The sequence below is a fragment of the Urocitellus parryii genome, chromosome X (assembly GCF_045843805.1).
Source record: "Urocitellus parryii isolate mUroPar1 chromosome X, mUroPar1.hap1, whole genome shotgun sequence".
NCBI lineage: Eukaryota > Metazoa > Chordata > Mammalia > Rodentia > Sciuridae > Urocitellus > Urocitellus parryii.
Genome location: NC_135547.1, coordinates 27,454,598 through 27,471,899, shown reverse-complemented (window position 1 = coordinate 27,471,899; position 17,302 = coordinate 27,454,598). Strand labels below are relative to the sequence as shown.

At 34.8% G+C, this 17,302-nt stretch overlaps 1 protein-coding gene across 8 annotated transcripts in view; it reads right to left on the bottom strand.

Moving 5' to 3' along the window:
• The window catches only part of Thoc2 (THO complex subunit 2), a 127,147-nt gene that overhangs the window by 58,346 nt on the left and 51,499 nt on the right, over positions 1 to 17,302 (bottom strand). For all 8 annotated transcript variants that reach the window (XM_077793550.1, XM_077793552.1, XM_026413616.2 and 5 more), the window contains 4 exons: positions 12,405 to 12,497; positions 9,383 to 9,538; positions 8,037 to 8,209; positions 6,622 to 6,817 (listed from right to left, as the gene is read on the bottom strand). In XM_077793550.1, the coding sequence (XP_077649676.1) occupies positions 6,622 to 6,817; positions 8,037 to 8,209; positions 9,383 to 9,538; positions 12,405 to 12,497 (618 nt within the window). The remainder of the gene's footprint in view (positions 1 to 6,621; positions 6,818 to 8,036; positions 8,210 to 9,382; positions 9,539 to 12,404; positions 12,498 to 17,302) is intronic.

Below are 17,302 nucleotides of genomic sequence, written 5' to 3'. Positions count from 1 at the left end.
AAACATACTACAGGGACACAGCCACCTCAATGTTTACAGCAGCACAATTCACAATAGCTAAACTGGGGAACCAACCTAAATGCCCTTCAGTAGATGAATGGATAAAAAAAAATGTGGCATATATACACAATGGAATTTTACTCAGCATTTAGAGAATAAAATCATGGCATCTGCAGGTAAATGGATGGTGTTGGAGAAGATAATGCTAAGTGAAGTTAGCCAACCCCCCAAAAACAAATGATGAATGTTTTCTCTGATATAAGGAAGCTGACTCATAGTGGGGTAGGGAGGTGGGCAGGGGAGGAATAGATGAATTCTAGATAAAGAAGAGGGTGGGAGGGAAAGAGAGGGGGCAGGGGATTAGCAAGGGCAGTGGAATGTGATGGACATCATTATCCAAATTACATGTATGAAGACTTGAATAGCACGTCAACATACGTTATATATAAACAGAGATATGAAAAATTTGTGGTATATATGTGTAATAAGAATTGTAATACAGGTCAGGGCTGTGGCTCAGTGGTTGAGCACTTGCCTCACATGTGTGAGGCACTGGGTTCAATCCTCTGCACCACATACAAAAAATAAATAAATAAAATAAAGATACTGTATTCATCTACAACTAAAAAAATATTTTAAAAAAAGAATTGTAATGCAAAAAAAACACAAAGTGCATGTATAAAGTCATGAGTTGGCGGGAACATACTCTATATACAAAGATATGAAAAAATGTACTCTCTATAATAAGAATTGTAATGCATTCCGATGTCATGTATTTAAAATCAATAAAACTTAAAAAAAGGTTTAGAAATATAAAAAAGAAAAGGCATACTATTTGCATATAATCCTCCCATATAATTTAAATAACATCTAAATACTTAACATATTGAATACAACATGAACACTATGTAAATAGTTGTTATACTATTATTATTTAGGGAATAATAACAAGACAAGAAAGCACATATTTAGTACAAACACTTTTTTATTTTCTAATTTTTTAATTCTACTTTGTTATATATGACAGAATGAATTACAATTCATATATACTTATAGAGCATATTTTTTCATATCTCTGGTTGTACACAAAATAGAGTCATACCATTTCATATCTCCATACATGTACTTAGGGTAATGATGTCCACCTCATTCCACCATCTTTCCTACCCCCATGCCCCCTCCCTCTCCTTTGCTCTATTCTAGAGTTCAGCTAATCCTCCCTGCCTCCAACCCCATTATGAATCAGTATCCTTCTATCAGAAAACATTTTTCATTTGTTTTTTGGGGGGGATCGGCTAACTTCACTTAGCATTGTCTTCCCCAACTCCATCCATTTACCTGCAAATGCCATGATTTTCTTTTCTTTTAATGCTGAATAGTATTCCATTGTGTGTGTGTGTGTGGTGTGTGTGTGTGTGTGCGTGCGTGTGTGTGTGTGTGTATATCACATTTTCTTTGCCCATTTATCTACTGAAAGGCATCTAGGTTGGTTCCACAGTTTAGCTATTGTGAATTGTGCTGCTATAAACATTGATGTGGCTGTGTCCATGTAGTATGCTGTTTTTAAGTCCTCTGGGTATAGACTGAGGAGTGGAATGGCTAGGTCAAATGGTGGTTCCATTTCCAGGTTTCCAAGGATTCTCCATACTGCTTTCCATACAGGCTGCACCAATTTGCAATCCTGCCAGCAATGTTTGAGTGTGCCCTTTTTCCCCCCACATCCTTGCCAACACATATTATTGTTTGTATCCTTAATAGCTGCCATTCTGACTAGAGTGAGATGATATCTTAGAGTAGTTTTGATTTGCATTTCTCTAATTGCTAGAGATGTTGAACATTATTTCATATATTTGTTGATTGATTGTATATCTTCTTCTGAGAAGGTCTGTTCAGGTCCTTGGTCCATTTACTGACTAGGTTGTTTATTTTTTTGGTGTTAAGATTTTTTAGTTCTTTATATATTCTAGAGATTAGTGCTCTATCTAATGTGCATGTGGTAAAAATTTGGTCCCAAACTGCAGGCTCTCTATTCACCTCACTGATCATTTCTTTTGCTGAGAAGAAACTTTTTAGTTTGACTCCATCCCATTTATTGATTCTTGATTTTAACTCTTGCACTATAGGAGTCTTATTAAGGAAGTCCCAGGTGGGGTGCCAAAATTTGTAACCAAAAGCTAAATCCCTGTCCCCACTGCCAATTTAATAATGAGAACAAGGTTTTGAGGAAAAGGAAAAAGAAGGTTTATTGCTTTGCTAGCAAAGGAGAAACACAGGGGACTCTGGTCCCAAAGGCTGTGACTCTGCTGATCAGGAAGGACAGGGGGGGTTTAAAAATATTTTCAAGGGTTACATTCCAGTAGGAGGTCCCAGGGACCACTGATGGTGTGCTAGTATTCACTTGTTACTTTGGGAGATATTCACTTCCCAGATCCTCAGCAGGATCCTCCTTCCTGTAGTGGGTGTGTTCAAGGGAAGTTAACTAGGGGAATCAAAGATAACACTGTCTCCCTAATCTTGTTAGGGAGGGAGAGAGGGGAGAAGAGAGGAAAAAAACATTTTTTATAAATAAACCTTACAGCAATGAGGGCTACATTCAGAAGGTGAAGGGACCTTACTTTTACTTTTCAAATATTTTATATCTTGGTTGAATTATCAGATGCAAACCCACAGACAAAAGGCTGCCAGTATATGACATTCTGGAAATGGCAAAACTGCAAAGATAGCAAAAAGGGCAATGTCTTACAGGGCTTAGAAGTCAAAAGGGAGGGATGGATAGGCAAAGTACAAAAAGTCTTTAAGGCAGTGAAAATACTCTTTAAGATACTATAACAGTGGATAAATGTCATTATACATTTGTTTAAATCCCCAGAATGTACAACTGAACTACGGACTTGACTTTGAGTGATAATGATGTGTCGGTGTAGTTTCATCACTTGTAACAGTGAGGGACACTGATAACAAGGAGGCTATAAATATGTGAGAAAACAGGGTACATGAGAAACCTCTGTACCTTCAATTTTGCACCTAAAACTGCCCTTAAAAATATACTTTAAAAAGTGCTATGAAAAACATTTGAATATGTCAGATGGGCATGTCAAAGCTGTGGTCTACAAAGAAAGAAAATGTTAATGGTTGCAAAATGTGTCCCTTGTAATAAGTCTATAAAATCACCACCACCACCTTTAAATCTGAAAGAGACCAAAACTGGTTAACATAGCAGAACAATTTGATCTTTGGACTCCATCATAAACATCACCAAGGTACTTGCTAGAAATAAAAATTTTCAGGTCCCACCTCAGATTCTGATGAATGTGAGCGAAACACTATACTAGAAAGTCCTATATTATATACTTCAAAATTAAGAAAGATATATGTACCTAATCAGAGAAATGGATGATTGCAAATTACTATTGTTAAGTAATAACTGGTAAAAGCCACTTTTAAAACTTATTCATAAGCAACCCCAAGCTATAAATGAGACTTGTTAAAGAAGTTTAACTACGAATGAATAATTTGAAAGTAAGGCAACATTCACCCTTTAGAAGCAATTTTATGTGTTGGTCATAGTGAAATACATTTTTGTGCAAAATGAACCAACATTGTCACTCAGATCATTGGAAAGATTCACTTTTCCTACCACAACCCTGGTAATGACAAAAGAAGGATTTCTTCTTACACTAGCCCTGGTGGTCAAAATAGATATATTTTTCTCCTCCTTTCTACCAAGAACAGAATAGAATGGAATGAGGTAAGGAAACAGGCACAAATGGGACAGTATGGAGAAAAAGAGGAGCACAGCAAAGGTAAAGGGGGGAAGGCAAGTATGACAGCTCTAACAATTTGTATATCTTCATATCAATAGTGTACATGTTTATATTTATGTATAGGATTTCCACAAGTTGGATTTAGGCTTCCTGCTTTTAAGTTTATGACGCTTATAGTCAAAGAATTTCAGAACAAGAGATATGAACATTAAGATTTTCAACTAAGGGTATGAGGTTGAGTAGCTCAGTGGTAGAGGACTTGCCTAGCCATGTGTGAGGCACTGGGCTCAATCCTCAACACCACATAAAAATGAATAATAAAAGGTTAAAAAAAGATTTTCAATTAAAAAGAACAGCATTAGTAAGGTGATAGTATAATGAGAAACCGGCTATTTATAGTCTCAAAGTATTATCTCACAAGAAATATATTAACAACAAAGGGAAAAACAATAAGTGCATAATAGAGAAACCTGGCTGCAAAGATCTTCAAAGTTAACACCAGTACAGAAACAAATTGACTTCACATGCTTCCTGATATGATGCACTGAGAAAGATCTAACTCTTGTTTTTGAAGCACATACTAATTTAAAATCACTCATCCTTTTTCAGACTATAAGGATCAAGATGGTGAAAAATTGTCATACTTCCTTTTCATATGACTGTATTACACAGTAAATGATGTGTGATTATATTTAACTACTTAACAGATTTCTTTACAATACCTTTTCACACTGTAAATTTGTGAGCATTAAAAAAATCTACTAGCCAAAATTTAAAAGCCAAGTCAAGTTGGGCCTAGTGGCCCACACCTCTACTCCCAGCTACTCAGGGAAGGCTGAAGCAGAGGATAGTGAGTTCATAGCAAGTCTCCACAAACAATAACAAAAAAGTTAACAGCCAAGTCAAATATTTCAGGTGTCAATGGATTAATATATCACAGCTGTTAATCTTTCTATACACCGTTCCTGTTATCCAAAATTGAAATCAGATACAATTACCAAACAATAGAGAAATCTATATTTGTGCCTATAACAATTTCTAGATCTTCTTTTGGATGTTTTGTTTTACAACTGAAAAGAAAGAATTTTTTTTTTTTAGCTTCAAGTCCTTGAGTTGGGCAAAGTTTTCTTAAGGTATAAAACATAAACTATAAAAGAAAAATACTTTTAAATTGGAATTAACCAAAATTATTTTTTTTCCTTTTCAAAAGACAACAAGATAAAAAGGGAAACCAGACTGAAAAAAAAAAGTTCAAAATCACATATCTGATAAAGACCTTATACGCATACCACAATATACAAAGAACTCTTAGAACTCAGAAATAAAAGGACAACACAATTTAAAAACGGGAAAGTAACATACACTTTGCTAAAGATGATTACAAATGACAAGTACACTCATGAAATGATGCTCAACATCACTAGTCATGAGATGAAGATTAGAAGCAACAATGAGATACCACAACATACTCACTAGAATGACTGAAATTTAAGAGAGTGACAATACCAAGTAGTGGTAAGGAAGTCTCAGACAATTGCTTCCATGTATGCAAAATGGTATAGACACTTTGAAACAGTTTGAACAGTTTGGCAATTTCTTATAAAGTTAAACATAAACTTACTGACGTGACCCAGCAATCCCACCCCTGGTGACACAAAAATAAGTACCTCCCAAAATACTTGTACAAGATTCAAAGCAGCTTTATTTATAAAAGCCCCCAACTAGCAACAACCTAAAATCCCATCAAATGGTGTATGGATAAACTCTGGTATGTCTATATAATGAAGTATTATTCAGCAAAAGGAACTAATGTCATATGTAACACCTTGGATGAATTTCAAAAGTATTAAGTGGAAGAAATCACATACAACTTCATTCATATGAAGTTCTAGGAAAAGCAAAAATATAGTGGGCAGGAAGCCTATCAGAGGTTGCCACGAACCAGCAATGTAAAGAGGAAACTGAAGGATAATGAAAATAAAGGAAGTAAGAGGAAACTTTCTGGATAATGAAAATATTTCACAGATTATTCTGGTTGATGGTGGTGATAAACATACAACTATACATTTGACAAAACTCTTTGATCTATAAATTAAGATTGAAGAAACTAACTATATGTAAATTTTACCTCAAAGTGGATTTTAAAAGTTAAAAAAAAAAAAAAAACAGCATAAAGTCATGCCTGGGGTGGTGACTTAAAGGGCATACAAAGGAGACTTTGAGTTGCTGGTACTATTCTATTTCTTGGCTTGGGTGTTAGACACGTGTGTGAGAGTTTGGGAAAAGTCACTGAGCTATTTAGTTATTATGTGTTTTTTTGTATATGTTTTATTTTAATAAAAAAGTTTTTTAAAAAAATGAAGGGGCCAAGAGCATAGCTCAGCAGTACAATGCATGCTTAGCATGTGTGAAGCCATGAGCTCAATCTCCAACATGAAAAAAATAAGTAAAAAGAATAAATAAATAAAACAATGTGTCCTCAACAGTCTGATATTGAAAGGGCTTCATAAAAATAACAGTAATGATTCAAAACTCTAGTCAAGAAAAAGAGTAGAAGACAAGGGAAAAGAATACAAAGTAATCATTACAAGGGGATTCAAAAGGCGACCATTTGTCAAAAGCCATTTGGAGGCACAGAGAGAGGAAGGAGGTTTGAATAATAATTTAGCTAGATTTTTTACACAGATACATGTCTATGGTTAGGACACAAAGGACTTACCACAAACCTCAATAACGTTTTCTTAAATTAGGTTTACTTTATTTTTGTTCCTAGAAATGTTCATAAAATACAAATATATTCCAAACATTTTCATTCCAACATTTAGTTTTCTACCAGGAAGAAAAAAATCTTACTAACCTCCTTCATAAATGACTTGCCTATGCGCACCACTTTTGCAAATAAAATGGGATCGTGAGAAAGGTGGGGACCGAGGTAACAGAACATATTGAATACGTCTCTCCTCAAATCTTCAAAAGTTTCTGCCTGCTTTGGTGCTTTCTTGTTTTGCAAAGCATTAACAGGTGAGCCTTTAGCACCTTTAGGAACGCCAACTCTTTAAAAAGAAGAGAAAAATTATAAATATATACACACAATATCTGCCATTTTAAGTTAAAATGATCATCTAAGTAAGTGAATCTTTCCTTGCTCACATTTTCTTTCTGTATTTTAATCATGCCTAACTTTATTATACCAAATGATTCTTAACTGTAGAAAAACAAAAATAATATTAAGAATAAAATTAGAGTTCAGAGGAGAATGGCTCAAATTAACACCTTAAAAACAGAAATCAGAGAAAGACAGATCAAGTAATATTTAACTTACATCAAATGAAACTGTTTTAAATTAAACCTGGCCAGTATAAAGAATTTGGATATGAGAATGGAGAACAAAGGAGGAACACCTCAGATATACTAAAAAATGAAACCAAAAAAGAATATAGATATAACAATACTAATTCATATCAATAAAACATACCCCAAACTAGGCCCCACTACCTAGGACTGAGTAAGAAGGAGGATGTGGTACAGAAGGTTAGCTGCATAATAAGAGAATATCATAATAAAAAGGACAGCATGCCCAGAGTTCTCATCTTCTGAGTAAATGTACCACTATGGCGTCACAGAGGGTCACTCTATAAGGAAAAACCTTCACGGTCCATGGCCCAGGTGGCACTGAAGGCAGCAGCCAGTAGCTACGCATCAGTCTCAATGTTGAAACTTTTGAGGAAGGCTCTGATCTACGGGGTTAAAGCCAGCACTGCTACTAATACTGCTAAGTACCCTGCAAGTAGGCTAAAGACTAGAGGACTGTGGCACAGTAACTAGGGATGATGAGAGTGGCTAGACTAGTAATTTCCCAAATAACAGCCTATATGCCAGGATTGGAGATAAAGCAAGCGGAGTGGCAAAGTCCTCACTCAGAGCCATTCAACCCAGGACAAATACATATTCCGCTACGTAAAACTTCAGAAATTCTCTGCCTCTCAAGAAAAGAAGAAAAGTTAATGGATAATGAAGTTTTCACTCTACAGAGCAAACCCAACCCACAAGTTTAACCTATACTTTTCATACTGCATTGCAGCACACATTCTAGAACCCCTGAACTAGATGTTAGAAGTAACTCATTAACATATATCAGACTCATCACTCTGAATAGTTCATATCTATTGAGAAAATGTACTAAAATATATGCTTGGTTTGAGAAGACAATATAAATACACGGATATTTTTGGTAGTCCTAAACTATTTCTACCTGAATGGTTAGTTACATACCTTCTGTAAAGAGGCTCAATAGTGATATGGATTAGCTTGCAAATAGCAAGGGCTATTAGTTTATGTGAAGCTGCATAGTACGGAGGCATCTGATCCATAATGTTCTGTGCATGCTGCCAATCGCCAATCTTTAATAAGGCTTCCAACAAACCAAGTTTTTGGTTGTCAGGTGGCTAAAAATGAATAGGCACAACAAAGATGCTTAGAATATAGACATTGAGCCAGGTATGGGGGCGCAAGCCTGTAATCCCAGCAACTCAGAAGACTAAGCAGGAGGATCGTAAATTCAAGGTCAACAACTGAGACACTGTTTCAAAATTAAAAATAAAAAGTGATGGGGATGTAGCTCAGTGGTAGAGTCCCCCTGGGCTCCCTCTCCATTGTCAGGGAAAAAAAAAAGAAGGGGGCAGGGAAGAAAACCAGGATCTGCTTTTCTATTTAGCAAACACAGGCATTACAGTTTATAAACTTAAAATTTAGTTCTATGTAATGTTATATTGTGCCACAGGGAGCTAGAATTCATTTATCTTTGAGAATCCCTTTACGATCTGAGAGGCATTAATATATAAGCATTACAATTTGTGATTTTACATGAAATACATTTTGAAATTTTTAAAAGGGCATCCTCTTTTGGGAAGATGCCATTCAGATTTTTTGTTTTGATTGATTCTTTTCAGTTATATATAATTTAAGTATACATTTTGACATAATCACAAAAGCATGGAATACAAATTAGCCTAATTCAGTCCCAAGTACTTCCCCCTCCCCCATCTTCCCTCTCCCTCATCCCCTCCCTCTACTGTTCTTTCTGCAATATATAGTATTTTTTTTTTCAATGTATGTCTTGTGGGTATACTTGATGTTGGGATTCACTGTGATATATTCATGTACATGAATACAAAAGTTTGGACAGATTCATTCCACAGTTCTTCCCTTTTCCCATCCCTCCTTCCTCCACCTTAATCCCCTTCACATCTACTCATCTTTCCTCTATCTTGAAATTCCCTCTCCCTTTTATTTTCCTCTGACTTAAAAAAAAAACATTTCTACAAAATAATTGTCTCCAAAATCAAGTTTTAGAATGACCAAAATTAAGAAATCATGCTTACATTAACTTGATTAACTATTATAAGTTAAATTTTATAATTCTAAATGAATAATGCTAGTCTTTTTTACTAGAATAAAATCATATTCTGGGGCTGCAGTTGTGGCTCAAGCAGTAGAGCACTTGCCTAGCATGTGTGAGGAACTGGGTTCGATCCTCAGCACCACATAAAATAAATAAATAAAATAAAGGTATTATGTCCATCTACAACTAAAAAAAGTTTTTTTTAAAAATTATATACCTTATCTACTTTGTCCTCTTCTTTTTCCTTTTCTTTCTCTCGCTCATCAATTTTTTCAGAAGACAACACAACCATCGTAAGTTTTCTAACGATTTGCTTAGCTTCCACAATTTCTCGTTTGTGTTCATCCATAATGCAATTATCAGCTGGAAGAAGCTAAAAATGGTTCATTAGAATTTCATAAAACAGCTAATAACAACTATTTGCTCACATAAAAAGCAATATCTAGTCTCAAAATAAATATGTAAATTTTTTGATAAATTTGATAAAAATGTAAATAAGTAGTCTACTTATTTGTGACTGTGATTTCCTATCTAAGTTTCACTCAATTCTTGAGTTTAACAATAAATGCAAGCAAAGTGTACCTTTTAGCTACATGAATTTTATACTTTAAAATCAGGCAGCATTTCAAAGTTCCACACCTTCTATCTGGTAAAGGTCCTAAATTACTACTACAACAGTGATTCTTACCATTAAATTTATTAGTTTACCCCCCAAAAAATAAGGATCTTCTCCATTAAAAATATAACATTTGGGGCTGGGGTTGTGGCTCAGTGGTAGAGCACTTGCCTAGCACTTGCAAGGCACTGGGTTTGATCCCCAGCACCAAATAAAAATAAATGAAGTATTGTGTCCAAATATTAAAATATGTGTGTGTATACACACACACACACACACACACATATATAACATTTTCTTTTTTAAAAATCAAACTCCAAGTTAAGTACTGTATATAGATCAAATTTGGGAGAAGTGAGCTACTGTTGAATCTTTAAATGAAAATTATCAAGTACAAAAATTAATGATTAGACCTTTTTCCTTTTTTTCCCTTTGGTACTAGGGATTAAACTTAGGGTCTCACACACACTAGGCAAGTGCTATACCATTGAGCTATATCCCCAGTTTTCATTTTCTAAGAATTTTTTTGACCTAAGTCACAAACTAGTTTGTAAATTTTTGCAAAGAGAAATTGTGTAGATCAAATCTCCATTATGAAAAAGGTTCAGGTGATCTGAAGTACAGCCACATTGTATGAGTAGAAGACAGTAATGTAAACATTAAATATAATAACTCCAATAAAGAAAAATACAATCAACAAATTATTACTTAATAGTTTCTGGCAGGTACCTATGATGAACTACAAGAGAAGTACTACTACCCCCCAGGAATATATGATCTAATTTAATAACTAAGACTAATGCAAAGTAAACAATAAAAGGTGAAATATTAAATATTGTAGACTCCATCCTGTTATTTGAAAAAAGAGAGGGAGAGAGAAAAGTCATTATGGAATGGTGGAAAGAGGAAAGCAAAGACTTTCTCTCATTCTGTGTGGCAAACACATCCTTATTGCTTCACTTATATGCCTGGCCTATATTCTTCTCTCTTATCTGGACTACAGCAACTGCCTCTAAGGGGCAAACTATATGCTTCTTATAGTTATCTCAATTACTAGTTTTCTATTTTGAGAACATGTTTTTGAGTATAATATAAAGTTAGAACTATTTTGTCTTCCTAGTGAACACAATTTTATTATTATGAAGTGATCTTTTTATCTTTTTTTAACCAGAAAGTCTCTTTTTTCTAACAATAATAATTTCTTTGATTTATTTTTCTCACTCTTTTACTTTCAATACCTTTTTATCATTGGGTTTTGCCTGTGTCTCACATAAACAATAAACTGGTTTTTAGATCCCATTCTGACAACCTTTGCCATCTTAACAGAAACACTTGGTCTGCTTGAATTTATTGTTAAACAAATCAGTACTAAATCATCATTTTAAATCTTCCATTTGTTATACCAGACTACTATATATCCTCAAATTCTCTCTTTTCTGGCCAATTTTTCATTCTCGGTTTGTAAATCATTTCTCTTTAAATTCTAAATAATTTTAAATAAAGGTATTGTGTCCATCCAAGAGAAAAATCCAAACTCCTGGCTCGGTGCACTAAAAGCCCTTCTTATAGTTTAGGCCCTTCCTATAGTTCTCTATCCTCAATCCTTGTACATAACACACTTAGGCTCCAACCACTCTCTCTAAGCTTCCTAAAGGATCACTTGCCTTTATACTCAGTTAATTCTACCTATAGAGCTTGTTACCTTTTAAACCTGAACAACTCCTACTCATCTATCAAGATTTTAGTTCAACGTCACTAGTTTGGAAGAGTCTTCCAACACCACCCTGCAACACACAAAGTGATCCCACAGCATTTTGTGAATATCTCCAATAGAGTACTTAATACACAATGCAAATTTTTTTATCTTCCTTGCTAGACTATGACTGCTTCCAAGGTAGAAACCAACTTTCACAACATATCATAGCCACAGTATACAAAAATGGGAAAGGAAGTTTATAGAGATACTTCAAAGTCAGGAAAAATGATGTTAGCTTTGGACTAATTTAAGTCCATAGATATCCTAATGCAAAACCTAATAAAACAATTTTTACACTGCAAAACCTGGCTTTGTCTAAACTAGAGGTATTCTATCACAATCACAGACTCTTCTAAATCTTGGATCCAGCAATAAAAGCACAATAGTAGTCACTTATTACACAGTAAAATCATAAGAAGAGTATTTTTAAAAATACTAAAAAGAAAAATACACTAATGGAGTTCCTCATTTGTCTTGAATGCCTAAGATTAAAGCACTGCAGATAGAAGAAAGAAGTACCTAGATAATTTCACATTTCCCATAATCTGTATCTAGTAGAAAAAACTAAAATCACATTGGGTCAGAACTTTGCCTTTTTCACCATGATATACAACTTGATGATGATTTAAAGAACTGAAACTTCATATCCAACCTTGATTTTTATAGACCATATAATTTCCATTGTTGGTCAAATAATTAAATGTGCCACTTTATACAGTACATGCAAAGCAAGAATGTATTAGGGATTCAAAAAAAAGACAACTTGCAATCCTAGAACCAAACTTGGAAGTGCTACATGGCTGCCTACTCCTCTTCCCCACCCCTGGGATGGACAACCAAATATTATTAGCAGCCCACTTGACTTACATGTACATAAAGATCATCTAAATCAATAAGATTAAATTGCAGAAGTACTGCTGCAACTCTGTATAAAGATGATGGAGTCTCCCCATTTGGTTCCTTGAAAAACAAAAGAAAAGTTTCTACTCAGTATATAAAGCACAACAATTAAAATCAGATTTTTTATTAACCAATAATAAAAACAATTAGATTGAATAATTCAAGAATATACTTCATTGCTCTTCCTTAGCATACCAAACACTGAATTTAGGACAAAGATTATTTTGTCAGCATCCCTTTTCACATTCCAACATCTGATGAACAAAAGGAAAACAGTTTCAAAAATAGACACCTTTTACAATGCATGCTAATATTTAAATAAAATCTAACAAGTGAGATTTTTATACTGCATAATATTTTGTCTGCATTTCTGTTAACATGTACGTTTTCATAAATTGCTTTTTCAAGTAGTTCTCTCAGTAGACATGCAGATAGATAAGGCCAACAAACTTGGAAGTACATCGGTATTTGACTTGCAATTTCCCCTTACACTTTTATTTCTTGGGTTATATATTAAGTGTATCTGCTTTCCCACTGACTTCCCCTTTAAAACAAGTATCTACACAAATTACAGATGGATAAGATACAGAATGGCAAAGTCAATTCCAGACCAGCCGTGAGGCCCCTACAGAGAAACACAAGGATCTTGGAATGGTGCCCATTTTTTAAGATAATTTTTAAACTGCTAGGGTCAGAGGAATAAAAAAGTCTAGTGAGAATAATAGGCAATACTGTAAATAAAATGTAAATGAAAAGCAAAGAGTAACAACACACTATCCTATTATGCTACTCAATAATGAACAGAAAACCTCTGTAGCTAAGACTCCTTCCATAGTTGTGATGGGTACTGTGAATATAAAATATGAAAATAACCAAACTAATACACTCCATTTAAAGAAGGCATTGTTACACTTTATTTTTTAAGACAGATAAGATAATCTTTGATTTAACAATAGTGTCCTGGTTTCAAAATGATTATTTAGTATCAAACATTTTATTTTTTTTAGAGAGAGAGGAGAGAGAGAGAGAGAGAGAGAGAGAGAGAGAGAGAGAGAGAGAGAGAATATGAGAGAATGAGAATGAATTTTAATATTTATTTTTTTAGTTTTCAGTAGACACAACATCTTTGTATGTGGTGCTGAGGATCAAACCCGGGCTGCACGCATGCCAGGCGAGCGCGCTACCACTTGAGCCACATCCCCAGCCCACAAACATTTTTTAATAAAAACAAATGGTGGTCAGGATATCAAAACAAACTCACAAAAACTTACTGACAACTTCGCCTCTACTACCTGACTTGAAAGCACAAGTACCACTTTAACTATTCTCTTTATCCTTGTTTAATAAACAAATTACCACAAGAAATCACAGACTCAGAGGTCAAATATCAACTCCCATACTCTGATCCCTATATTATTCCACACAATCCCAATTCTGTCCTATTTCACTTTTCCACATTCTTAAAATACTTCCATGGAATCCTCTGAAATTCATGATTACACTCAGCAAAACACCCTATATTCTGACCTCTCCTCTAAATGTTCCCTCTACCTTGATGCTTGAATAGAGACCTTGGCTCACTCTGAGAACACCAATGGCATAGTAACCCTCATACTATCAAGCCTGGGTTAATGTAGGAGCATTATTTCCATATTTCCAGCCAGTTCTCCCTCCATCCTCCCTAAAGCCTTTTCAGCTTTGAATTTCATATCACTCACTACCCTTCATTATAGCTATAATCTAATTTCACTCTATTGTAGTTAGAAGATACTTTGTGTGATTTCAATTAAGTATCGTTTTGGTCGGGTGTTGTGGCATACACTTGTAATCCCAGTGGCTCAGGAGGCTGAGGTAGGAGGCTCACAAGTTCAAAGCAAGTCTCAGCAACTTAGCAAAGCTCTGTCTCAAATTAAAATATAAAAAGGGCTGGGATTGGGGCTCAGTGATTATGCACTCCTGGGCTCAAATCCCAGTAGCCACCCACCCCCCCCCCAAAAAAAAAAAAAACTTGTTTTGTAATCTGATATATGGTCTATGCTGGAGAACATCCCATGTACGTTGAGAAAAATGTATTCTGTTGTTGAGCATTCTATACATGTCTATCAGACCTAATTAGCTTATTGTTCAAATCTTTTATTTCCTTACTTTTGTCTAGTTGTCTTAACCATGAATGAGAGCAGGATATAGAAATGTCCTATGATGATAACTTTCCTCCAATTCTATCAATGTTTTCTTCATATACTTAGGAGACCTGGTATTCAGTACACATATATTTATACAACTATTATATCTTCATGATATGTTGTCCATTTTATCTATAAAGTCCTTCATTATCTTGTAAATATTTTTGCCTTAAAGTCTGTTTTGTCTGATATTAATCAACTCATCCCAGCTTTTTCCTCAATACTACTTATATGGAATATCTTTTTCAATACTTTCACTTTCAATTTTTGTATCTTTTTGCTATAAACTGAGTTTCTTACAGAAAACACATTGCTGGATCACACATTCTGCCAAATGCTGCTTTATATAAAACTATTTGAAACTATTTAAAGTGAGTTTTGATCTATTTACATTTAAAATAATTACTGATAAGGACAAACTTCTGGCATTTTCCTATTTATTTTCATACTTTTTTGTTCCTCATTTCCTCCATTACTGTCCTCTCTCATGTTTGATTGCACTGTGAGTATGTGCCATTTTTATTCCTTCTTTTCCTTTTCTGTTTTTTCCCCTTAGTGATTACCTTGGATATTGCAATTAATATTTAAACTCAGAACAATCTAGTTTGAATAAATACCAACTTAGCTTCAATGGTATTTAAAAAGTCTATACATATACATCTCTCCCTCCCTCCTTCCCTCTTTAAATTGCTAGTCACAAATCACATCTTCATACAGTATGCCACTTACCAGATCAATAATTATTGTTTTATGTCTTTTTTAGAAATCATACAGGGAAAAAAGAGGAGTTATAAACCAAACGTATAATAATACTGGCTTTTATATTTTACTTATGTAGTTACCTTTGCCAGTGTTCTTTATTTTCCATATGGCTTCAAGTTATTGTCATTTCAACATGAAAGACTGTTTAACATTTACTATAGGGCAGGTCTATTAGCAACAATATCCCTTGGCTTTAGTTATCAAGATTTCTCACTTTTCAAACATAGTTTTGCAAAACAGAATTCTTGACTTAGTTTTTTCCTATATGCCATTATATTTACCTTCTGATTTCCATGGTTTCCAAAGAGAAATCAGATGTCAACTTTACTAAGGATCCCCTGCATTGATGGGTATCTCTCTTACCATTCACAATATTAATTTAAAAAAAAAAAAGAGAGAGAAATTTTTTTAATATTTATTTTTTAGTTCTTGGCGGACACAATATCTTTGTTTGTATGTGGTGCTGAGGATCGAACCTGGGCCGCAGGCATGCCAGGCGAGCGCGCTAAGGCTTGAGCCACATCCCCAGCCCCACAATATTCATTTTTTATCTTAGTCTTTTAAAAACTTTAATGTCTCAGTGTGGAATTTTAAGTTTATCCTGCTTGATCTTCACTGAGCTGCTTAGACGTGTAGATTCATATCTTTCATCAGATTTGGGAAGTTTTCAACCATTATTTCTTCAGATATTCTTTCTGTCCCTTTCTCTCTCTTCTCCATCCAGGATTCCCACGATGCATATGTGGTACATCTCACGGTATCCTCTTAGGCTCAGTTAATTTTCTTCATTTTTCATCTCTTTCTGCTCCTTATACTGCATAAACTCACTTGATTTATCGAGTTGGCTGACCACTCCTTATGCCTGCTCAAATATACTGGTGAACCACTTTGGTGATTTTTCCATTTGAATTACTGTACCATTCAACTCCAGAATCCGTCTTTGGTTCCTTTTCATAATTTTTATCTTTTTATTGTTATTACCTATTTGGTGAGGCAGCACTCTAGTTTTCATAAGCATGTCTGCATATACTGGTTTAAATACTTTATTTGGTATGTCTGGGCTTTCCTCAGACACAGTTTCTAATAATTTCTTTTGTCTTATGAATGAGCCATACTGTCTCTCCATGCTTAATTAGTTCTTACTGAATACTAGACATGTTGAATGTTATGTGAAAACTCTAGAAATCAGATTCTCCACCCCATCCCCAAAGATTTGTCGATAGTGCTTTGTGTGGTTTATTGATGTTATTAATAGTGACTTTGCTAAACTTTTTGCAAAGTCTATATTCTTTGTCATTTGTGGCCACTGAAATCTTTCTTTTAACTTAGTATCCAACTAGTAGACTGACAATTTTCTTTAAGATCTGTAGCAAACAAATGGGGGAGGAACACTCCCAGTCTTTGAAGACTGATACAGTGTAAAGGCACTGTTTTGCCAGGCCATTTACAATTCTGCCTTAGTCTTCACATCCTGTTTGATCACAGCATACCAACCAAAGGAGAAAGCTTAGGGTCTTCTTAGGACTTTTCTAACCATGTGTTTAGCTCTGAGCATGGCATGGCCTTCTCAACTTCCTGGTATATGCAAAAGCTTTATAAAAGTCCTTATTTTCCCATCTATCTCCTTTTCTAACTTCTTCCCTCTCAGGCTTCTAACTCTCCCTGCTATTTGTCTCAATTTGCTCTAGGCTGCTACAGCCAATAGTTGTGCCTTCAAATTGGCAAAAGCAGCCCCAGCCATGGGAAAACACTCAGTTAAAGGAAACGAAGGCAGGCCACCAAGCTGGTCCTTCAGGGAGCAGCCAGACAGATGGAGACCCATAAATACAATTCTTTGAACATAATACTTTGCTCCCTCTGGCATTAGCAACCTGCACCAGAAGTGTGGGATTCTCTCATTACAGTTACTGTTGATTTGGA